At 38.2% G+C, this 22,117-nt stretch overlaps 1 protein-coding gene across 2 annotated transcripts in view; it reads right to left on the bottom strand.

Moving 5' to 3' along the window:
- The window catches only part of LOC139035172 (mitochondrial adenyl nucleotide antiporter SLC25A24-like), an 82,827-nt gene that overhangs the window by 25,617 nt on the left and 35,093 nt on the right, over nucleotides 1–22,117 (bottom strand). Inside the window, exons 4-5 of one of the 2 annotated variants that reach the window (XM_070467718.1) lie at nucleotides 14,087–14,198; nucleotides 1,973–2,131 (exon numbers count right to left, since the gene is read on the bottom strand). In XM_070467718.1, the coding sequence (XP_070323819.1) occupies nucleotides 1,973–2,131; nucleotides 14,087–14,198 (271 nt within the window). The remainder of the gene's footprint in view (nucleotides 1–1,972; nucleotides 2,132–14,086; nucleotides 14,199–22,117) is intronic. The other variant, XM_070467719.1, reaches the window with a different exon arrangement.

Below are 22,117 nucleotides of genomic sequence, written 5' to 3'. Positions count from 1 at the left end.
AGCTGAACACTTCCTTCCCGGCTACTGGTTGCTCATTCACAGACGTGAATGATGAACACAAATGTCCTACCTTTTGAGGGAAGCATATGGATGAAGAAGTTGCCGCTGATGCTCTGGGAGAAGAATGGGAGGGTTATGTGGGCTGAATCAGTGGTGGGAATGACAAACAAGATTTTCCTATTAAGCACAGTGGCGTGACCCATGGCCACGTCCACCTGCTACTGAGGAAGAAGCAATCCTGTTATAGACCAAAGAAAACTGGAGAAAGGAAGTGAAATCTGTTCAGAGTTGCACTCTGAATGCCAATGTGAGTGTTCTCAACTTGGTTATTGCAAAAATGAGATATTCCTAATACTACTGTGCCTCACTGCCTGGGACACATGTACCCCACCCCACCCCACCCCACCCCCCGCAAAAAACAGCTGAATCCTCAAATGTTTCAGTCACTAAAGAAGATGATGTTCACCAGTATGTTGTCAGAAATCCCCTGAACAAAGAAGGTATGAAACCCAGGACCATACACAAGACTCAGTATCCTGCTGCTCCATGTGCCCTGCGACACAGATACCGGCATAATGCTCTGAAGCAGCAGCATACTAAGGAAAATAAGGAGCAGGCAACAAGAGCATTATGAACTTTTGACCAAGAGAATGAAGCAAGCCAAAGAAAAACAGGAGCAGGCTGCCCAGAGATGGAGGCTGTCCTCCCTGAGGGCCCCATTCTGTAATTCTGAGTCGGTCAAAAATAAGATTTTCTAATATTTTTACTCTTAATTTTTTTTGGCCATGTCGCATGTGGGGTCCTACTTCTCCAACCAGGGGTTAAGCCCACACGCCCTGCACTGGAACTGCAGAGTCTTAATCACTGGGCCACCAGGAAAATCCCCCCAAATAAGATTTTCTGAGTCACAAACAAGCAAAATCATATAGCACCAAAAAATACTAGTCATAATCCATTACCAAATATCACCTATTTACCCAAAAAAGACAATAAAATACCCAGGTACATAAATTTAATTACAAATTTAAATTTACTAGGTTGGGACTGGGCTTCCCTGGTGGCTCAGACAGTAAAGAATCCACCAGCAACGCAGGAGGTGCAGGTTCGATCCCAGGGTCAGGAAGATCCCCTGGAGAAGGACACGTTGACCCACTCCAGTGTTCTGGTCTGGAGAACTCCATGGACAGAGGAGCCTGGTGGGTGTAGTCCATGGGGTCGCAAAGAGTTGGACACGACTGAGCGACTAACACTTACTTACTTACTTAGATTGTGTATTATTAATTTTGTATCATCGTAAAGAAAGTATTCAGCAAATATTACATTTAAAAAGAATTTTTTTGGCCACAGGGCATGTGGGGTCTTAGTTCCCCAACCAGGGATCGAACCCACACCCCCAAATTGGAAGTAGGGAATCTTAACCACTGGACTTCCAGGGAAGCTTGGCAAATATTAACTTTTAATTGACACTTAACAGATTAAAATTAAACCATGCACTATTTTATAAGTACTGTTGACAATCTATTAATCAGTAAAATAAAATTAGACAATATTACCTCTAAACAGATACTAGTCAGTAACACACTCCTAGTAACTTATTTTCCAATTCTTAGAAATACCATTAGTACTTAAGTAGATTAGAACCATGTTATTATGTTAAGTTTCAGGGGCTCGAGACACCTAATAAGTTAGACTAATGGTATGTCTTAACACTTCGTTCATAGATTCAGTTATAATCCTGAGAAAAAATATCTAAGAGTGGTTCTATTATTATTTCAAATAAAAATTAATTTTAAAAGTATTGGAAAGAAAATTAAGGCACCTTTTAATATTGAAAAGAAGAAAATTTATGTTTTCATAAAAATTGTAAAACTTCAGGGAGAAGTAGTATGAAATGTGCCAAAACATTTCTTTTGAAAATTATCAAGATTTTTTTCAAGTTACTTTAATGCTTAAGGGCTAAAGTGCAAACTACCTGCATCATGACCTTCAAGCGGTCAAAAGGTGCCGTGCACGTCCTTGAAACTCCGCCGGCTATCCCTCCTGCTACCAAGCGCTTCCACCAATTTCCAGAACGTTTTTCTTGATCAGTAATGTCATCTGGAATAGCTATACTCTCCCCTATGTCAATCATCTAATAAAATGTAAAACAGAATTAGACAGTCAAGTGTAAATACTTGATAAGTAAAAGGATAACTCTGTACAAAGACCAAAAACCCAAAGATTATTTTTCATATCTCACCTCCTATTAATGAAGATTGACAATATCCTTAGCACTTGTACTAGACCAAATAATTTCTAATAGCACATTCATATATTGATTTAATGTAATATCCCAACTGGAGGTTTTAGTTTTAAATTCTCAAGCTATTTAGAGAATTCTCAAATATTAGACTAATCTCTTTCATGAAAAATCTAAACATTCCATGCAGGGATGATGTTCTAGTTATGCAACATAGTGTCTGCCACACAGGAAATAAGGAATAAATGCTTAAAATTTTTTCTCTATTTTATTTCAAGTTCTCTCAGATAACACTGTGCACTTACTTAACCTGAGTCAAAATTCAAGAGTAGCATTTTATATGTTTTCATTTCTTTCTCTATTATTTACATTGACTCTTCAAATGTCAGTTTTCTTTTTAAAAATCTGAACTCTAACAAGTTTTGCATTTCACTTTATTTTCAGTTATTATACATGATTTTGCTAAGACTATACATTTTTGCTAAATGTTGAGGCAGTGTGGTTCAGTAGGAAAAGGGCCAAATTGGAGCTAGGTTCCATTACTTGTCAATCATAGTGTGTGTGTGTGTGTTAGTCGCTCAGTTGTGTCCTACACTTTGCAATCCCATGGACTAAAGCCTGCCAGACTCTTCTGTCTATGGGATTTTCCAGGCAATCATAGTGAGCAAGTCCTTCTCTGCTTCTCAGTTTACCCATCTTCATTTATTCATTCATTGAGCACCCTCTTTCCAAGCACCATCTCACCTCAATGCCTTTGTTTTTTATTTTCCCCCTGCCTAGAACATTTCTCCTTGGCTCTTTCCATTGCTTCTTTCCTAATATGTAGCACAATCTTAATTAGTTCATTTCTATTGCGTGTTTTTTCCTCCAGAAGGTAAGCCTAATAAGAGCATCAAACTGGTCTGTCTTGTGCATCGATAAACCTAGCATCTTGGTCAGGGGAGATAACAGTGTTCCCTAAGTGGTGGTTGAATTAGTGAATTAAAGTCCAGGGCCCTGGGCTACATATCAGTAATGTAATGGTGCAGAAATCAGTTTCTGCCCTTTAGTCCTGAATATTCATTGGAAGAACTGATGCTTTTGAACTGTGGTGTTGGAGAAGAATCTTGAGAGTCCCTTGGACAGCAAGGAGATCCAATCAGTCCATCCTAAAGGAAATCAGTCCTGAATATTCACTGGAAGGACTGATGCTGAAGTGGAAGTTCCAATACTTTGGTCACCGATGCAAAGAGCCAGCTCATTGGTAAATGTCGTGAAGTTAAGAAAGATTGAAGGTAAAACGAGAAGGGGGTGGCAGAGGATGAGACAGTTAAATAGCATCACCAACTCAATGGACATAAATTTGAATAAACTCCAGGAAATAGTGGAGGACAAAGGAGCCTGGAGTGCTGCAGTCCATGGGATCACAAAGAGTCTGACACAACTTAGTGATTGAACAAAAAGAAAGAAGCCTAGTAAAGCAGATAGTTTAAGGTTGGAGTGATCAACCAAATCAAACACAACTGAGAGGCCAAGTAAGCTGAGATGTAAGAATGGATGACTGGAGTTGGAACATGGAGATCATTGCTTCAGAAGTCACTGAAAAGAAAGCTCGTAAAGTTTCAGGTCAGAATGGGGTCCAACAAAAGATTTTCAAAATCATTCAAATTAAAATTACAATGATATTCTACTTAATATTAACAAAATTGTCCAAAATTCTAGTCAGATAATAACAACTACTTGCAAGCATATAGAGCAAGAATAATTTTAATCCATCACTGGTGAAAACAAATGGTACAAAAATTTTGGAAAATACTTTGGTGCTACCTAGTGAAAGTAAATACTCTACAAAACAGCAATTCCATTCCTGTGTATATGCCCTGTATTCCTAGAAAAAGTCTTATTCATGTACACCAGGAGACATATACAAGAAAGCTTATTGCATCATTATTTATAATGGCAAAAATCTAGAAACGACATGAATGTTCAACAATTGTGAAACTGATAAATAAAGAAATATATATATTTCTTTATTTATATACATATACATATTCATACACTGGCATACTATATGAGAGAAAATGGATAGAAGACAGTTACAATCAACATAGTTTAATCTAAATAAATATAATGTTAAAATACCATATACAGTTTAAAATAGGCAAAATCAAATAATATGTTGCTTATACATACATACTTAGGTGCTAAAAGAAGTATAAAGAAAAAGGAGAAAAATGGTTTGTAGAAAATTCAGTATATTGGTTAACTCTTGGTGAAAGTAGAGGCATATGACTGGGGAGGACACAAAGGGTTTTAAAGTAAGGAGAATGCCTATTTCTTAACCTGGTAGTGAGCACATTAGGGTTAATAATACAATTTCTAATTGTATTTATGTTATTTATTCTTTTTTGTATTTGCGCTGTTTATGTCACAATAACAAAGAATTTTATAAAAACAAAAAACGTCCACACTGACTTCCACACCATTTGGCATGTGTTACTGCCAGACCAACTCTTACTTTCAGACAAAGGCACTGAATTGTGACAGAAGAAGTCTTGGTTTTGTGAAATAGCAAAAAAGAAAAATAGAAATGGATGATGTGATGACAGTTTAAATAGACACTTTAGAAAAGAGCTTCAGTGAAAGAATGCAGAGATATGGGCAGTCACTAGAAGAGGAGGCATGGTCAAGGGTGTATTTTTAAATGGGAGAAATTGTCGTGTTTTTGTACGCTTATGGGAATGATACAGCAGAGATGCAAAAATTGATTGTGACTGAGACTACTGTTCAACAGACTCTATTCTTTTTGTTTTGTGACAACCCAGTCACATCCACATTCTGCATTTTGCCTGGGTAAATGGCCACCCAAATAGAAACCACATTTCCACACTTCCCTAGGAGCTTGTGTAGACACTAGCCTAGATTTTGGCCAGTTAGTTATGAGCAGAGTAAATATGTACAACCTCCACTTCACATCCTTAAAAATGAAGCAATGACCCAGTTTCAAATATGTATATGAGAACAACATCTTGGGGAACAGAAAGAACCAGTGGATTTCTCAAGGCTTTCGTGAAACAGAGGTACCCTATCAGCTTAAGAAAGCCTTAGTATTACACAAATAAGAAATAGATTTCTATTTAAGTCACTTATTTATTAACATTCTTTGGGATGTTGTTGCTATAGTTTCTTATCTCTCATACTGATGATGCAAGAGAGAGGGAACAATGACAGGAGTAAAGTAAATGAGAGGAATCCGATCCAATGCCCAGGTAAAGCACTTGACAGAGGAAGTCTTCAAATATATCACACCAGAAAAATGATATCAATGAGATAGGAAGATTTATGCTGTAGAGAGGGGGCCAGGGAGAAATCCTTTGCAGATGGGTCTAAAGGAGAGAGGAGCAAAGCATATTGATAACAGATAACACACTCTACTTCACTGACATATTCCAGTGCTATAACTCAGAATTTTGAGGCATCCAGGAAATGTCAGAAAGCATCTCTTTGCCCACGGTATTATAAAACAAATAGATACTATTAAGTAGTTACGTGTGTGCTAAGTGGCTTCAGTCGTGTCTGACTCTTTGCAACCCTAAGGACTGTAGCCCGGCAGGCTCCTCTGTCCATGGAATTCTCCAAGCAAGATACTGGAGTGGGTTACCAGGCCCTCCTCCAAAGGATCTTCCCAACTACTTAACGAGGGCTTCCCAGGTGGCACTAGTGGTGAAGACCCAGGGTCTTTCTTTACCTTTCATCAAATTGTATAGTTTGCAATATATTAAGGTGATGGTATTATAGTAACAAATAACACATTCTGGTTGTCAAGTCCTTATTTTGTGTCAGAGGCTATTCTAAATTAGTGGTCTGTTAATTTAATGTAATAACTAATGAGAAACCTCATAAATCATGTAATTTTGGAGAAGATGGTGAGTGGGCCCTGAGACCAACACCTCTGCTGACAATCTGCTGAAGCATAGGTTTTGTAGAGGTGACATTCTAAGCAAATGCACATTTGTTTATTATGGTAGTTCAAAAAGAATTCAACAGTATATTAAAAAGATCACATACTCCAATTGCTGCTGCTGCTAAGTCACTTCAGTTGTGTCCGACTCTGTGCGACCCCACAGACGGCAGCCCACCAGGGTCCGCCATCCCTGGGATTCTCCAGGCAAGAACACTGGAGTAGGTTGCCATTTCCTTCTCCCATACTCCAATTAAATGGGATTTATCTCTGGAATGCAAGGATGTTTAAGCATACACAAATCAATAAATATGACACATCACATTAACAGAATAAAGGATAATAATTAGATCATCTTAACAGATGCACAAAAGCACTTGACAAAATTCAGTATCCTTTATGATTTGTTGTTGTTCAGTCATTCAGTCATATCCGACTCTTTGCAACCCCATGGACTGCAGCATGCTAGGCTTCCCTGTCCTTCACCATCTCCTGGGAGCTTACTCAAACTCATGTCCATTGAGTCAGTGATGCCATCCAACCACCTCATTCTCTGTCAATCCCCTTCTTCTCCAGCTTTCAGTCTTTCCCATTATCAGGTCTTTTCCAATGAGTTGGCTCTTCATATCAGGTGCAAAGTATTGGAGCTTCAGGTTCAGCATCAGTCATTCCAATGAATATTCAGGACTGATTTCCTTTAGGAGTGACTGGTTAGATCTCCTTGCAGTCCAAGGGACTCTCAAGAGTCTTCTCCAGCATCACAGTTCAAAAGCATCAATTCTTTGGTGCTCAGCTTTCTTTATGGTCCAGCTCTTACATCCACATTTGACTACTGGAAAAACAACAGCTTTGACTAGATGGACTTTTGTTGCAGTAATGTCTCTGCTTTATAATAAGCTGTCTAGGTTTACCATAGCTTTTCTTCCAAGGAGCAAGTGTTTTTTTAATTCCATGGCTAAAGTCACTATCTGCAGTGACTTTGAAGCCCAAGAAAATAAAATCTGTCACTGTTTCCATTGTTTCCCATCTATTTGCCATGAAGTGATGGGACTGGATGTCATGATCTTAGTTTTTTGAATGTTGAGTTTTAAGACAGCTTTTTCACTTTCCTCTTTCACCTTCATCAAGAGGCTCTTTAGTTCCTCTTTGCTTTCTGCCATTAGGGTGGTGTCATCTGCATATCTGAGGTTATTGATATTTCTCCCAGCAATCTTTATTCCAGCTTGTGCTTCATCCATCCCAGCATTTCGCATGATGTACTTTGCATATAAGCTAAATAAGCAGGTTGACGATACACAGCCTTGACATACTCCTTTGCCAATTCGGAATCAGTCCGTTGTTCCACATCTGGTTCTAACTGTTGCTTCTTGACTTACATACAGGTTTCTCAAGAGGCAGGTAAGGTGATCTGGTATTCCCATCTCTCTAAGAATTTTCCAGTTTGTTGTGATCCACACAGTCAAAGGCTTTAGCATAGTCAATGAAGCAGAAATAGATGTTTTTCTGGAATTTTCTAACTTTTTCTATGATCCTATAGATGTTGGCAATTTGACCTCTGGTTCCTCTGTCTTTTCTAAGTCCAGCTTGTACATCTGGACGTTCTTGGTTCACCTACTATTGAAGTGTAGCTTGGAGGATTTTGAGCATTACCTTGGTAGCATGTGAAATGAGTGCAATTGTGCAGTAGTTTGAATGTTCTTTGACTTTCCCTTCTTTGGAATTGGAAAGAAAACTGACCTTTTACAGGTCACTATGGTCACTGCTGAATTTTCTCAATTTGCTGGCATACTGAATGCAGTGCTTTAAGAACATCATCTTTTAGGATTTGAAATAGCTCAGCTGGAATTCCATCACCTTCACTAGCTTTGTTTGTAGTGATGCTTCATGATTAAAAAGTCCTTACAATTTTTTTTAAAAAACTCAAAAAATTGGATGTAGAATAAATGTATAGTCATATATAACATTAATCATACTCAGTGATGAAAAATTTTAAGCTTTTACTTAAAATCAGGAACAAGATGATGGTGACCACTCTCACCACTCCTGCTCAACATAGTAGTGAAAGTTTTAGCCACAGCAATTAAGCAAGTGAAAGAAACAATAGGCTTACAAATTGGAAAGAAAGTAAAATTGTCCCTGTTTGGAATAACATGATTTTCTATTATTAAAAAAAAACAAACCTAAAGACTCCACCAAAAAAACTGTTAGAACTAGTCAATGAAATGAGTGAAGTTAAAAAAAAAAAAAGAAATGAGTGAAGTTGTGGGACATACAATAAGCATTCAAGAATCAGTTGAATTTCTATTAACTAACAATGAAATATCTAAAATGGAAATTTAGAAAATTCTATTCATAATAGCATCAATAAAATACTTAAAAGCAAAGTTAACCAAAGAGATAAAAGACAATCAAAAACTGTATGACATTGATGTAAAAACTGAAGAAGACATAAATAAATGAAAAGATATGACAAGCTCATGGATTGGAAGAATTAATATTGCTAAAATACCCATATGACCCAAAGACATCTACAGACTCAATGTAACTCTTAGAGAAATTCCAATGGCATTTTTCAAAGAATCAGAGAAAATAAAGTCCTAAACATGTATGTGTATGATTAGGCCACCCAAGATGGCTTGATCTCCTGCTGTCTGTACATACAGTGCTTGACCAGTGCCTGCTTCATCTCCACCCTACTCACATGACAGACTTTCTTCTATACTTGCCCTTGCCCACTCAGAGATGGTTCTAATCTTTAGATCAGAATATCTCCACCCTAATAGACTATCAAAGAGGTGGTGAGGCGGTGTCCCTCTGCTAGTTTCCCTGGTAATCAATAACCCAAACTGATGTCAATTCCCACTGTAACTGATAACCCTCATCCCAGGAGCAAAGACTACCACCATGTCCTGCCCACCAAGTGCTGCACATAGTAGGATATTGCTCCAGGACCTTGCTTTAGCTGTGTAAATCCCCCTATCCATTAAACCCCTGATGTCTCTGTTGCTGACTCCAGGCTCTTTCTCTTGTCTCAAGGCTAGACAAGTACAAGGCTTTCAGGTCTGTGAGGTGCAATCCAATAGTATGGACCCTCAAAAGACCTTAAACAGCCAAATCAATCTTGATACAAAATAACAAAGCTGGAGGCATCACATTTCTGGATTTCAAACTATACAACAAAACTATAACAATCAAAACATACAATGTTAGCATAAATACAAATATATAAGTCAATGGAACAGAGTCAAGAGCCCATAAATAAACCATTTATAAATCATTTCTATAAAGATTTACAATCATTTCTTATCAGCTAATATTTGACAAGAACACTCAATAAGAAAAGTATGGTCTCCTAAACGGTGTCAGGAAAACTGGCTAACCACATGCAGCAGAATGAAATTGGACCACTATTTTACATTAGTCACAAAAATTAATTCAAAATGAATTAAAAACTTAAAATGTAAGATCTGAAACTGTAAAATTAACCAGAAGAAAACATAAGGGACCAATGGACAGATCATTCAGACAGAAAATCAGTAAGGACACACAAGCCTTAAATGATAGGTTAGACCAGATGAACTTAATTTATATTTATAGAACATCCCATCTGAAAGCAGCAGAATACACTTCCTTCTAATGTGCACATGGAACATTCTCCAGGATAGATCACAGGTTGAGCCACAAATCAAGCCTCAGTAAATTTAAGAAAACTGAAATCATTTCAAGCATTTTTTCTGACCTCAATGCTATGAGATTAGAAATTAATTACAAGAAAAAACTATAGAAAACACAAACACATGAGGGCTAAACAATATGTTACTAAACAATCAATGGATCACTGAAGAAACTGAGGAAGAAACTTAAAAATTACCTAGAGACAAATGACAATGAAAACCTCAGAACCCAAAACCCACGGGACATAGCAAAGGCAGTTCTAAGAAGGAAGTTTATAGCAGAACAATCTTACCTTAGGAAACAAGAAAACTCTCAAATGAACAACCTAACCTAAAACTAAAAGCTAGTTCTTTGAAAAGATAAACAATATTGATAAACCTTTAGCCAGATTCAGCAAGAAAAAAGGGGAAAGGGTTAAAGTTAATAAAATTAGAAATGAAAAAAGAGAAGTTTCAAATGACACCACAGAAATACAAAGGATTATAAGAGACTGCTACAAGCAATTATATGCCAATAAAGTGGACAACCTAGAAAAAAATGGACAAATTCTTAGACAAGTACAAACTGACAAGACTGAATCAGGAAGAAACAGAAAATACGAGTAGACAAAGCACAAGTATTGAAATGGAAAATATGATTTAAAATTTCCAACCAACAAAAGTTCAGAACTAAATGGCTTCACAGTTGAATTCTATCAAACATTTGGAGACGAGTTAACACCTATCCTTCTGAAACTATTTCCAAAGACTGCAGAGGAAGAAACACTCCCAAATTCATTCTATGAGGCCACCATCACCCTGATAAAACCATATAAAGATACCACACACAAAAAAAGAAAATTAAAGGTCAATATCACTGATGAACATACTCACAAAAAAAATCTTTAAAAAATATTAGAAAATTGAATTAAACACCACATTAAAAAAAATCATATACCAAGATCAAGTGGAATTTACCCCAAAGATGCAAGGATTCTTCAATATGCACAAATCAATGTGATACACCACATTAACAAATTGAAAATTAAAAATACATGATAATGTCATAGATGCAGAAAAAGCTTTTGACAAAACTCAACACCTATTTATGATAAAAACTCCAGAAAGTGGGAATAGAGAAAACGAACCTCAACATAATAAAGACCACAAACAAACCCACAGCTAACATCATTCTCAGCAGTGAAAAACTGAAAGCATTTCCTCTAAGATTAGGAGCAGGACAAGAATATCCATTCTCACCACTTTTATTCAACAGAGTTTTGGATGTCCTATCCATGGCAATCGAGAAGAAAATGAAATAAAAGGAATCCAAATTGGAAAAGAAGAAGTTAAACTGATAATGTTTGCAAATGACATGATACTACATGCAGAAAATCCTAAAGATGCTGCCAGAAAACTACCAGAGCTCATCAATAAATCTGGTAAAGTTGCTGGATAAAAAATGTTGAATTCCTATATACTAGCAAAAAAAGATCAGAAAGAGAAATTAAGAAACCAATCCCATGTTACATTATATCAAAAAGAATAAAATACCCAGGAATACATCTATCTAAAGAGGCAAAAAGACATGTACTCTGAAAACTATCAGATGCTGATGAAATAAATCAAAGTTGACAAAAACAGAGAGAAAAACCATGTTCTTGGGCTGGAAGAATAAATATTGTCAAAATGATTATACTACCTAAAGCAATCTACAGATTCAATGCAATCTCTATCAAATCCCCAGATTTTTTTGTGTTCATTTTCTGTGTTCCTCAGATCGTGTTCATTTTTCACACAATTGAACAAAAATCTTTTTTATTTGTATGGTAACACAAAAGACCCCAAATAGCCAAAGCACTCCAGAGAGAGTAAAACGAAGCTGGAGGAATCAGGCTCCCTGACTTCAAACTATACTACAAGTCTAGAGTCATCAAAACATTATTGTGCTGGTACAAAAACAGAAATACAGATCAATGGGACAGAATAGAAAGTCCAGAGATAAAGCCATGCACCTCTGGTCAACCAATCTATGACAAACGAGGAAAGAATATAAAATGGAGAAAAGACAGTCTCTTCAACAAGGGGTACTAGGAAAACTAGACAAATACATATAAAAGAATGAAGTCAGAACAACATACACAAAAATAAAATCAAAATGGAAGGCTGGATACTATAAAATCTTTAGAGAAAAACATAGGCAGAACACTCTCTGATATAAATTGTAGCAATATCTCTCTTGATCCACCTCTTAGAATAATGAAAATAAGAACAAAAATAAAATGGGACCTAATCAAGCATAAAAACTTGCACAGCAAAATAAAAAGATAACCCACAGAATGGGAGAAAATATTTGCAAATGATGCAACTGATAAGGGATTAATCTCTAAAATACACGAATAGCTCATGCAGCTCAATATCCCGCCCCCCCCAAAAAAAGGACAGAAGATCTAAATAGACATTTCTCTAAAGAAGACACACAGAAGGCCCAAAAGTACATGAAAAGATAATGTCGCTAATTATTAGAGAAATGCAAATCAAAACTACAATGAGGTGTCACCTCGCACTTGGTTAGAATGGTCATCATTAAAACGTCTACAAACAATAAATGGTGGAAAGGGTGTGGAGTAAAGGGAACTCTTCTATACTGCTGGCTGGAATGTAAATTGGTACAGCCACTATGGACGTTTCTTTAAAAACTAAAAATAGAGTTTATGTATGATCCAGCAACTCCACTCCTGGCCATATACCTGAACAAAAATCATACTTTGAAAAGATATTCACTGTATCATTATTCACAATAGCCAAGACATGGAAGCAACTAAAATGTCTATTGACAGAGGAATGCATAAAGAAAATGTGGGATATATATATATTTATATATATTTAATATAAAAAATTTTATATTTATATTATATAAAATATAATAAAATATTACTCAGCCTTAAAGAAAGAATGAAATAATGTCATTTGCAGCAACATGGATGAACCTGGAGTGCATTATGCTTTGTGAAATAACTCAGAAAAAGAAAGGCAAATACTGTATGTTATCACTTATATGTGCAGTCTCTTACTAGGGGAATGGATAAGGAAAATGTATTCAATGTGTACTATGTCATAGTTAGAAGTAATAAACTAGGTGAACACATAACAATAATAATGTCTTAAAATCATAACAATTAAATAAATCAAGAAATAAGATGTGAACTTTAGTACAATACTATCTATGTAAATTTAAAACACACGTGAAACATTATATGATTTTTAAGAATACAAATGGAAAACATGCCTATTACAATAAGTAACACTTTGAACACATATATTACCTACTGAACTTTAACTCTCGAAACTTTAACCATTATTATCCCCAATCTATAAATAAGGAAATTGAGGCACAGAGGGATTATATAGCTAGTGAGTGGCAGATGTGGGGTTTAAACCTTGGCAATCTGACATCAAAGGCTATGCTCTTAAGTCTTCCCCAAAATGTACATGAAGAGGAGGCATAAAATTACAATGGTGGATGCAAATATTATGCCCTGAAAAATGACTGACTTAACTTCCTGCGGGGTTCCCTGGTGGCTCAGACGATAAAGAATCCTCCTGCAATGCAGGAGACCTGGGTTTGATTCCTGGGTTGGGAAGATCCCCTGGAGGAGGAAAAGGCATCCCACTCCACTATTCTTGCCTGGAGAATCCCCAAGGACAGAGGAGCCTGGCAGGCTACAGTCCTTGGGCTTGCATAGAGTTGTACACGACTAAGCAACAAGCACATAACTCGCTGCACCTGAGATCTAAAAAAGAAAAAAAGCTTATTACTAAATCTCATTTGTTCCTCACAACTCTTAATCAAATACTTATATTAAAATGGCAGATATATTATGTAGCTGATTCTTTCTGATTCTAAAATTTTGAATCTTCATCTTTAACTTTACATTTTCTATGACAGATGGCCTAATTGAGTATGCTATATCTGTGAAAAAAAAGAAGGGTGTACTATTTTTCCACTTTTCTAGGACAATTAACTGTATAAGAGTCAGTTATTCTCAACATAAAGTAGGCCTTTTCAGCAGATGGATATCTATATTAAGTTCTAGGTTTTAGCAAACAAAGTTATTGTGATAGCTATGTTTGCACACTTCTTGCTAAGAGTACTGTTACTTTAGACAGTGAGATCAAAAGAGATTATGTGATCATAAGAGATATGACATTTATGGCAAAATAAAAATAGAGCAAAATACAAAGTAATATTACAGTAGAACGCTTCCAGAAGTGAGCAATTTCATCGATATTTTTTGCAGGATGAAGCAAGAAGTAGTTCTTCCATTCATCCCAGTCTACTGTCATTGTTCCATCTCTATCAATGCTGAAATACAAAAAACATTTATAACAAAGTTAGCAACATTATAAAAATTAATTAAACACTTCCTACATATTTATTGTAGAAGCCACTTCTTTGGGCTTCATCAATTTTCCCATCTTCAATAAAAGTTTATTTTTTGGAATAGTTTAAGACTTTCAGAAAATCTTAGAGAATATTTATTGAGATTCATTGTACAACCTATTAAGATAGTACTGAGAGTTCCCACATATCCCCACATCCAGTTTCCCCTAATGGTAACATCTCATATTATTATGATATATTTGTTACAGTTAATAAACCAATATTGATATATTATTATTATTAACTAAAGTTAAGACTTTAGGTCCTTTAATGTCCTTTTTTTGTTTTAGGGTCCCACCTGAGATACCACAAGCCATTTGGTCATTACATCTCCTTAAGACTTTCTTGGCTATGAAAGTTTCTCAGATTTCCATTGTTTTTTGATAACTTTAATAGTTTCTGTTATATGCTGATCCAGATATTTTGTAGAATACTCCTCTAATGGAATTTATTCTGTATTTCTTTTTAATTATTTACTTGTCTTTCTCTCATACTTGCCTATGATCTTTCAAAAGGAAAGACAATTTAGAAGCCACTTCTACATCTTTAGCACTAAGTACTCAATGTTGAATGAATAAATAAATGAATAAAATGGACTGAAATTTAACCTTATACCTTTTGACTCTCTCTGGTAGTATTTTTCCCCTGACCATCTTCTCCTTTAACTCAATTCTAAAATAACATAAAATCAGGCTATCCTGTCAATCCTTTTAAAAATGTTTTATTGTAAGTAATCTTACTTCTTGTTTAATTGTATGAAGGTTAGAGAACATATTCTACATGATTCCATTTCTATTTAGTTTTTCACATTTCCTTTATGACCTACCATGTGGTCAATTCTTGTGAATTTTCTATGGGTCCGTAAAATAATGCATACCCTGCAGCTTTTGAGTGCAATATTCTAGTTATGCTTGTTAGGTAAAGATTGATGGTGTTGGTGGTGGTGGTTTAGTCACCAAATTGTGTCCAACTCTTGTGACGCCATAGACTATAGCTCACCACGCTTCTCCGTCCATGGGATTTCCCAGTGCTATTATTGAAATCTTCTATTTTTACTGATATTTTCCTGTGTGCTTGTACTATTATTGAGATAACTTTCTTACTAGAATCATTGATTCATCTTGCTTTATAAATTTGAGACTACATTTTTAGATCCATACATATTTAGAATTGTTATATATTCTAGGTGAATTAAATCTCTAATAGTTATAAAAATGCTTCTTTTAAGTTTCGTAATGAATTTTGCCTTTGCTGTTCTTTTTTCTTAAACAAAAGGAGATGTTAGCAACATCAGTAAGATAACAGAGTAGGAGGTACCAGCCTTCCTCCCCCAACAAGAAAATTATAGTTAGACAGCTATCCAGAAATGAGAACATTCCTGGGAGGGTTCAAGAATCCAATTAAGAAACTATAACAACATGGTAGAGTAAAAAAAAAAAAAAAGTGGAGAATGGTCACACAGAAACGATCACTGATGAGGCTCGCTTAGCTGATACATGTGGAGACGGCAAGAGACAAAGAAGGGTGCGGGCTGACATCAACCACGTGGCAGGTGTCATCATGGTCTCCAGGGGCCTGCTCTATGGAGGGCCCCAGCAGCCTTTGCCACTGAGGACTTCAACAGGCCCCACAACAGCCAGAGATTCCCCACAGTTTTCACAGTGAAGGAACCTGAAGTGGCATCGGTGCAGACCCCAGAGCCTGCTCCACAGAGAACACTGGCAGCTTTTGCCGCCGAGGTAAACAACAGATGTTGCTGCCGTGGATGCACTGGAGACGGAGATGCTGTGCACCCTCACCAGAGGGAGCCACTGTTGCACCACCCTGGCGCCAGGCCTGTCACCGCCATGATCCCTGAGCCCCGGCTGCTCCCCCGTGCACCCACTCTTCAGGCCCCAGCAGCACGGCTGCTGCTTGGTTCACACCTGCATCTCAAACACCAGAGCCACTGTGACCACAGGCTAGTTAGTGCCTTGGGCCCCAGAGCCACAGTCACTGTACGAGAGCCTACACTTCAATCCCCAGCTCCGCGGCTTTTCCAAGCATGGTTGCACCTCAGATATTGAAGGCACTGCCAAGGAGAACTAGCCAACATGCTGAACCTTGGAACTACAGTCAATCCATGAGCATCTGTGCTCCAGACCCTGGCTCAAAGGCTGTTCCACAGGTACCTGCACATCAGTACCTCTGCACTACAGGGGACCTTGCAAGCTGGATCCAGCACCATGACTGATCCCTTGGCCAGGACAGCGCCACTGGAGACAAGGAGATCAAGAGGTTTGCAGAAGACTTGAGCATCAAAGACTCCAACAGTCCTCATCACATTGCAGACATCTGCAGCCTTGGCCATTGAGGATCCTGGTAATCTTCACTGATGCCAACGTCAGCTGACAGAGTTACACATAAATTATGTCACTGGGCTTTTCACAGAATCAGAACTACCACACACACCCCACCTGGCACCCTTGTACCTACCCACAAGTGAAGGTCTTTCCCCACCAAAACCACTCTGAAAAGTCTGAAAGACTTCAGACTTCAGACTCCATCAAACGTGCATATATCAATTCAAGGATACAAGAAACATGAAAAATCAAGAAAACATGACACTGACAAAAGAACAAAATACTTTTCAGTAACTGATCTCAAAGAAATGGAGGCCTACAAATTGACAATAAATACAAAATACTTGTTTTAAGGAAATTAAGCAAGTTATAAGAGAACACAGATAGACAACTCAATGAAATCAGGAAAAGAAACACATGGACAAGACGAGAAGTTCAACAGAGAGACAGAAATCATAAAAAAGAAAGAGAAGCTCTGGAGATGAAGATACAATGAATGAAATGAAAAATGCAATAAAGAATATCAACAAAAGACTTAAGAAGGACAAAGAATCTGTGAGCTCAAACATAGATCATTTCAAATTATCCTGTCAGAGAAGAATAAAAGAAAAAATGAAAAACATCTACATGAATTATGGACGAGAAAAACAACATACACATTAAGGGTGTCTGAGAAGGAAAGAGCGAGAAAAGGGGCAGAGAGTGTCTTTTAAAAACTAATGGCTGAAAATTTCAGCCAGATTTGAGGGAGCTTTCTTGATAGCTCAGTTGGTAAAGAATCCGTCTGCAATGCAGGAGACCCTGGTTCAATTCCTGGGTCAGGAAGATCTGCTGGAGAAGGGAGAGGCTACCCGCTCCACTATTCTCAGGCTTCCTTATGGCTCAGCGGGTAAAGAATCTGCCTGCAGGGCAGGAGACTTGGGCTGGGAAGACCCCCCAGAGAAGGAAAAGGCTACCCACTCCAGTATTCTGACCTGGAGAGTTCCATGGACTATATAGTCCATGGGGTCACAAAGAGTCGGACATAACTGAGCGACTTTCACTTTTTCATGAACATCTAGGTACATGAAATTCAAAAGTCCCCATACCTAATGAGGACTTCTCCAAGACACATTATACTAAAATTGTCAAGAGTCAGAGACAAAAATTGTCACAGAGAAGAGAGAATTTTGAAAGCAGCAAGAGAAACAAACTTCACTTCATACAAGGTAACTTCCCTGAGGCTATCAGCAGACTCCTCAGCAGATATCTTACAGTTCAGGAGACAGTGGGATTAAGAAGAGATAGCTTCCCAGGTAAACAAAACCTGAGGGAGATCATCACCCCCCAGACCTGCCTCACCAGAAATACTAAGTGGAATTCCTTAAGTTGAAGTGGAAGAACACTAATTAATATCATGAAAACATATGAAAGAATAACACTCACTGGTGAAGGTACATCAGACTGAGAACACTCTAGTACTGTAATGGTAGTGCATAAATCACTTAACTGTAACATAAAGGATAAAAGACAAAAGCATTAAAAATAACTATAGCTACAATAATTTATTAATGGGTGTACAATATTAAAAAACATAGTAATTTCAAAAATTAAAATGTTGGGGGCAGTAAAGGGGTTCAGTTCAGTCGCTCAGTTGTATCCAACTCTTTGCAACCCCATGGACTGCAGCATGCTAGGCTTCCCTGTCCATCACCAACTCCTGGAGCTTATTCAAACTCATGTCCATTGAGTTGGTGATGTCATTCAACCATCTCACCCTCTGTCGTCCCCTTCTCCTCCTGCTTTCAGTCTTTTCCAGCATCAGGGTCTTTTCCAATGAGTCAGTTCTTCACATCAGGTGGCCAAAGTATTGGAGCTCCAGTTTCAGCATCAGACCTTGCAATGAATATTCAGTACTGATTTCCTTTAGGGTTGACTGCTTTGATCTTCTCGCAGTCCAAGGGACTCTTGAGGGTCTTCTCTGACACCACAGTTTGAAAGCATCAATTCTTTGGCGCTCAGCTTTCTTTACGGTCCAACTCTCACGTCTCTACATGACTACTAGAAAAATCATAGCTTTGACTATACAGACCTTTGTTGGCAAAGTAATATCTCTGCTTTTTAATGCTGTCTAAGTTTGCCATAGCTTTTCTTCCAAGGAGCAAGCATCTTTTAATTTCATGGCTGCAGTCACCATCTGCAGTGATTCTGGAGCCCAAGAAAATAAGTAAAGGGATAGAATTTTTGTATGCAAAGTTAACTTTTATTCAGCTTAAAATACTTTATAAGATGTTTTATGTAAGCTTCATGGTAATCACAAAGCAAAAAGCTATAACAGACAAGAGAAAAAGAAAGGAATCAAAGCAATTACTACAGAAAGTCACAAAATCAAAAAGAAAGATGTCTAGAGAAGAATAAAGGAACAAAGAAACTAAAAGCCATTAAAAAACAATTAAGAAAATGATAATAGTAAGTCCTTATGTATCAATGATTAAATTCTCCAAACAAAAGTCATTGAGTGGCTGAATAAACTTTAAAAAACAACACTTAGCTTCTTGCTGCCTAAAAGAGACTCATTTCAGCTCTAGGGATACACATAATCTGAAGGAGAAGGGATGGGAAAAGATAATCCATGCAGATAGAGACCAAAACAGAGCAAAGTAGGAATAACTAGAGTTTAATTCAAAAACTATAAAAAAGACAAATAATGAGATTATATAATACTTAAGAGGTCACTTCACTAACAGACTACAATTATAATATTCATATATATTATATGAACCAAATATTTAACTAAATATATTAAGCAAATACTAACAGATCTGAAGGTAGAAACAGACAGCAATGAAACACAGTATGAGACTTCACTCTCCCACTTTGAACAACAGATAAACCATCCAGACAGAAAATCAGTGAAGAAATAATTAACTTGAACTACACATTAGACCAAATGAACCTAAAAAACAAATACAGCAGCAGAACACATAGTCTTCTCAAGTGCACACAGAACATTCTCAAAGATAAATCATGTCTTAGGTCACAAAACAAGTCTCAACTTTAAGACTGAAATCATATCAAGTATCATTTCTGACAATAGTATGAAACTAGAAATCAATAACAAGAGGAAAACTGGAAAATTCACAAGTACATAGATATTAAACAACACTCCTCTGAACAGCCAGTGGGTGCAGGAAGATATCAGAAGAGAAATTAAAAAGTCTCATGAAAAATAAAAATAGAAACACAACATAACAAGTCTTATAGCATGCAGCAAAAGCGGTTCTAAGAAGGAAGCTTATAGCAATAAAGGTCAACATTTATTTTTTAAAGAAAGATCTCAAGGGGAGGAGCTAAGATGGTGGAGGAATAGGACAGGGAGACCACTTTCTCCCCTACAAATTCATCAAAAGAACATTTGAACGCTGAGCAAACTTCACAAAACAACTTCTGACCGCTAGCAGAAGACATCAGGTGCCCAGAAAAGCAGCCCATCATCTTCGAAAGGAGGTAGGACAAAATATAAAAGATAAAAAGAGAGACAACAGAGCTAAGGACGGAGACCCATCCTGGGAAGGGAGTCGTAATAGAGGAAGTTTCCAAACATCAAGAAACCCTCACACTGACGGGTCTGGGGGAAGTTTTCGAATCTCGGAGGGCAACCTAACTGGGAGGAAAAATAAATAAAACCCACAGATTACATGCCTAAGAGCAACTCCCAGCACAAAAGTACCCCAGGCGCCCGCATCGGCCACCAGCAAGTGGAGGCAGAACAGAGAGGAGCGGGCAGCATTGCTTAGGGTAAGGACCGGGCCCGAATGCCCTGAGGGCAATCAGAGGGAGCTAACGTGAGATAGCAGCTTAAACTGGGGGATAACAAGAGAGAGAGAGAGAAAATTAACCGGCCCGAACACACTGCGGGCCATTGGCAGAACAAAGGGACTGAGCAATTCCAGAGAAGGGCTAGCTTGCTGCAGACCGATCCATCCCCTGCCAGAGGCAGGAGGCAGCGGGGAAGGGAAAGGGGCAAACTCGGCCCCAGAGGCGGCATCACCTACCAAACTGCAAACAGGCTTCTAGTCTCTAACCAAAGACTTCCTGAGAATCTGGATAGTCGACATCCGCAGGGAGGGTCCTGGCTAGAGGCCAGCTCCCAAGAACAGACACAAGGCGCACACACCCGCCTGGCGCGCAGAAACTGAGGCTGGGGCCGCGGAGGCGAGAAGGTGCACCGCACCCGGGGAGAGTGCACCTGTCAAGCTCCTGGCTGCCTGAGCTGCTCGGCCAGGGAAGGCACAAAACGCAGGCCCAACTGAGTCCGCGCTTTTGTGGAATACCTGAAAACTGGAACCGCCCGCCACGCAGGGCACGCTCCATATAGAACATCCAGGAGCCTGAGCAGTGTAGATGGGCAAAGCACACACCCGTGGGCAGGGCAAACCCAGTGTGGCCGGAACACTGCGAGTGCGCCCCACACACGCCAGTGATATTTGTCCGCAGCGCCCCTCCCTCCCCGCAGCACGACTGAACAAGCAAACCTAAACAAGAGACCACCTCCGCCCGCCTGTGTCAGGGCGGAAATTAGACACTGAAGAGACTGGCAAACAGAAGCCAAATAAACGGAACCGCTTCAGAAGTGACTGCTGCAACAGATTAAAATCCCTGTACGTAACACCGACTACACCAGAAGGACCCATAGATATCAAGAAGTGTAAGCTGGAATGAGGAGCTATCTGAAACTGAACTGAACCCACACTGACCACAACAGCTCCAGAGAAATTCCTAGGTATATTTTTACTTTTTTTTTTTCCAATTAAAAAAATTTTTTTTCTTTTCTTTTTTAAATTTTTTCTCTTTTATTTTCTTTTTTTTTCCATTTATTTTTATTAGTTGGAGGCTAATTACTTTACATCATTACAGTAGTTTTTGTCATACATTGACATGAATGAGCCATGGATTTACATGTATTCCCCATCCCAATCCCCCCTCCCATCTCCCTCTCTACCCGATCCCTCTGGGTCTTCCCAGTGCACCAGGCCCGAGCACTTGTCTCATGCATCCAACCTGGGCTGGTGATCTGTTTCACCCTAGATAATATACATGTTTCAATGCTGTTCTCTTGAAACATCCCACCCTCGCCTTCTCCCAGAGTCCACAAGTCTGTTCTATACATCTGAGTCTCTTTTTCTGTTTTGCATATAGGGTTATCGTTACCATCTTTCTAAAGTCCATATATATGTGTTAGTATACTGTAATGGTCTTTATCTTTCTGGCTTACTTCACTCTGTATAATTGGCTCCAGTTTCATCCATCTCATTAGAACTGATTCAAATCAATTCTTTTTAATGGCTGAGTAATATTCCATGGTGTATATGTACCACAGCTTCCTCATCCATTCGTCTGCTGATGGGCATCTGGGTTGCTTCCATGTCCTGGCTATTATAAACAGTGCTGCGATGAACATTGGGGTGCACGTGTCTCTTTCAGATCTGGTTTCCTCGGTGTGTATGCCCAGAAGTGGGA

Source organism: Odocoileus virginianus, chromosome 5, assembly GCF_023699985.2.
Source record: "Odocoileus virginianus isolate 20LAN1187 ecotype Illinois chromosome 5, Ovbor_1.2, whole genome shotgun sequence".
Lineage (NCBI taxonomy): Eukaryota > Metazoa > Chordata > Mammalia > Artiodactyla > Cervidae > Odocoileus > Odocoileus virginianus.
The sequence above is the reverse complement of the archived record's forward strand: the minus strand, read 5'-3'. Positions and strand labels throughout refer to the sequence as shown.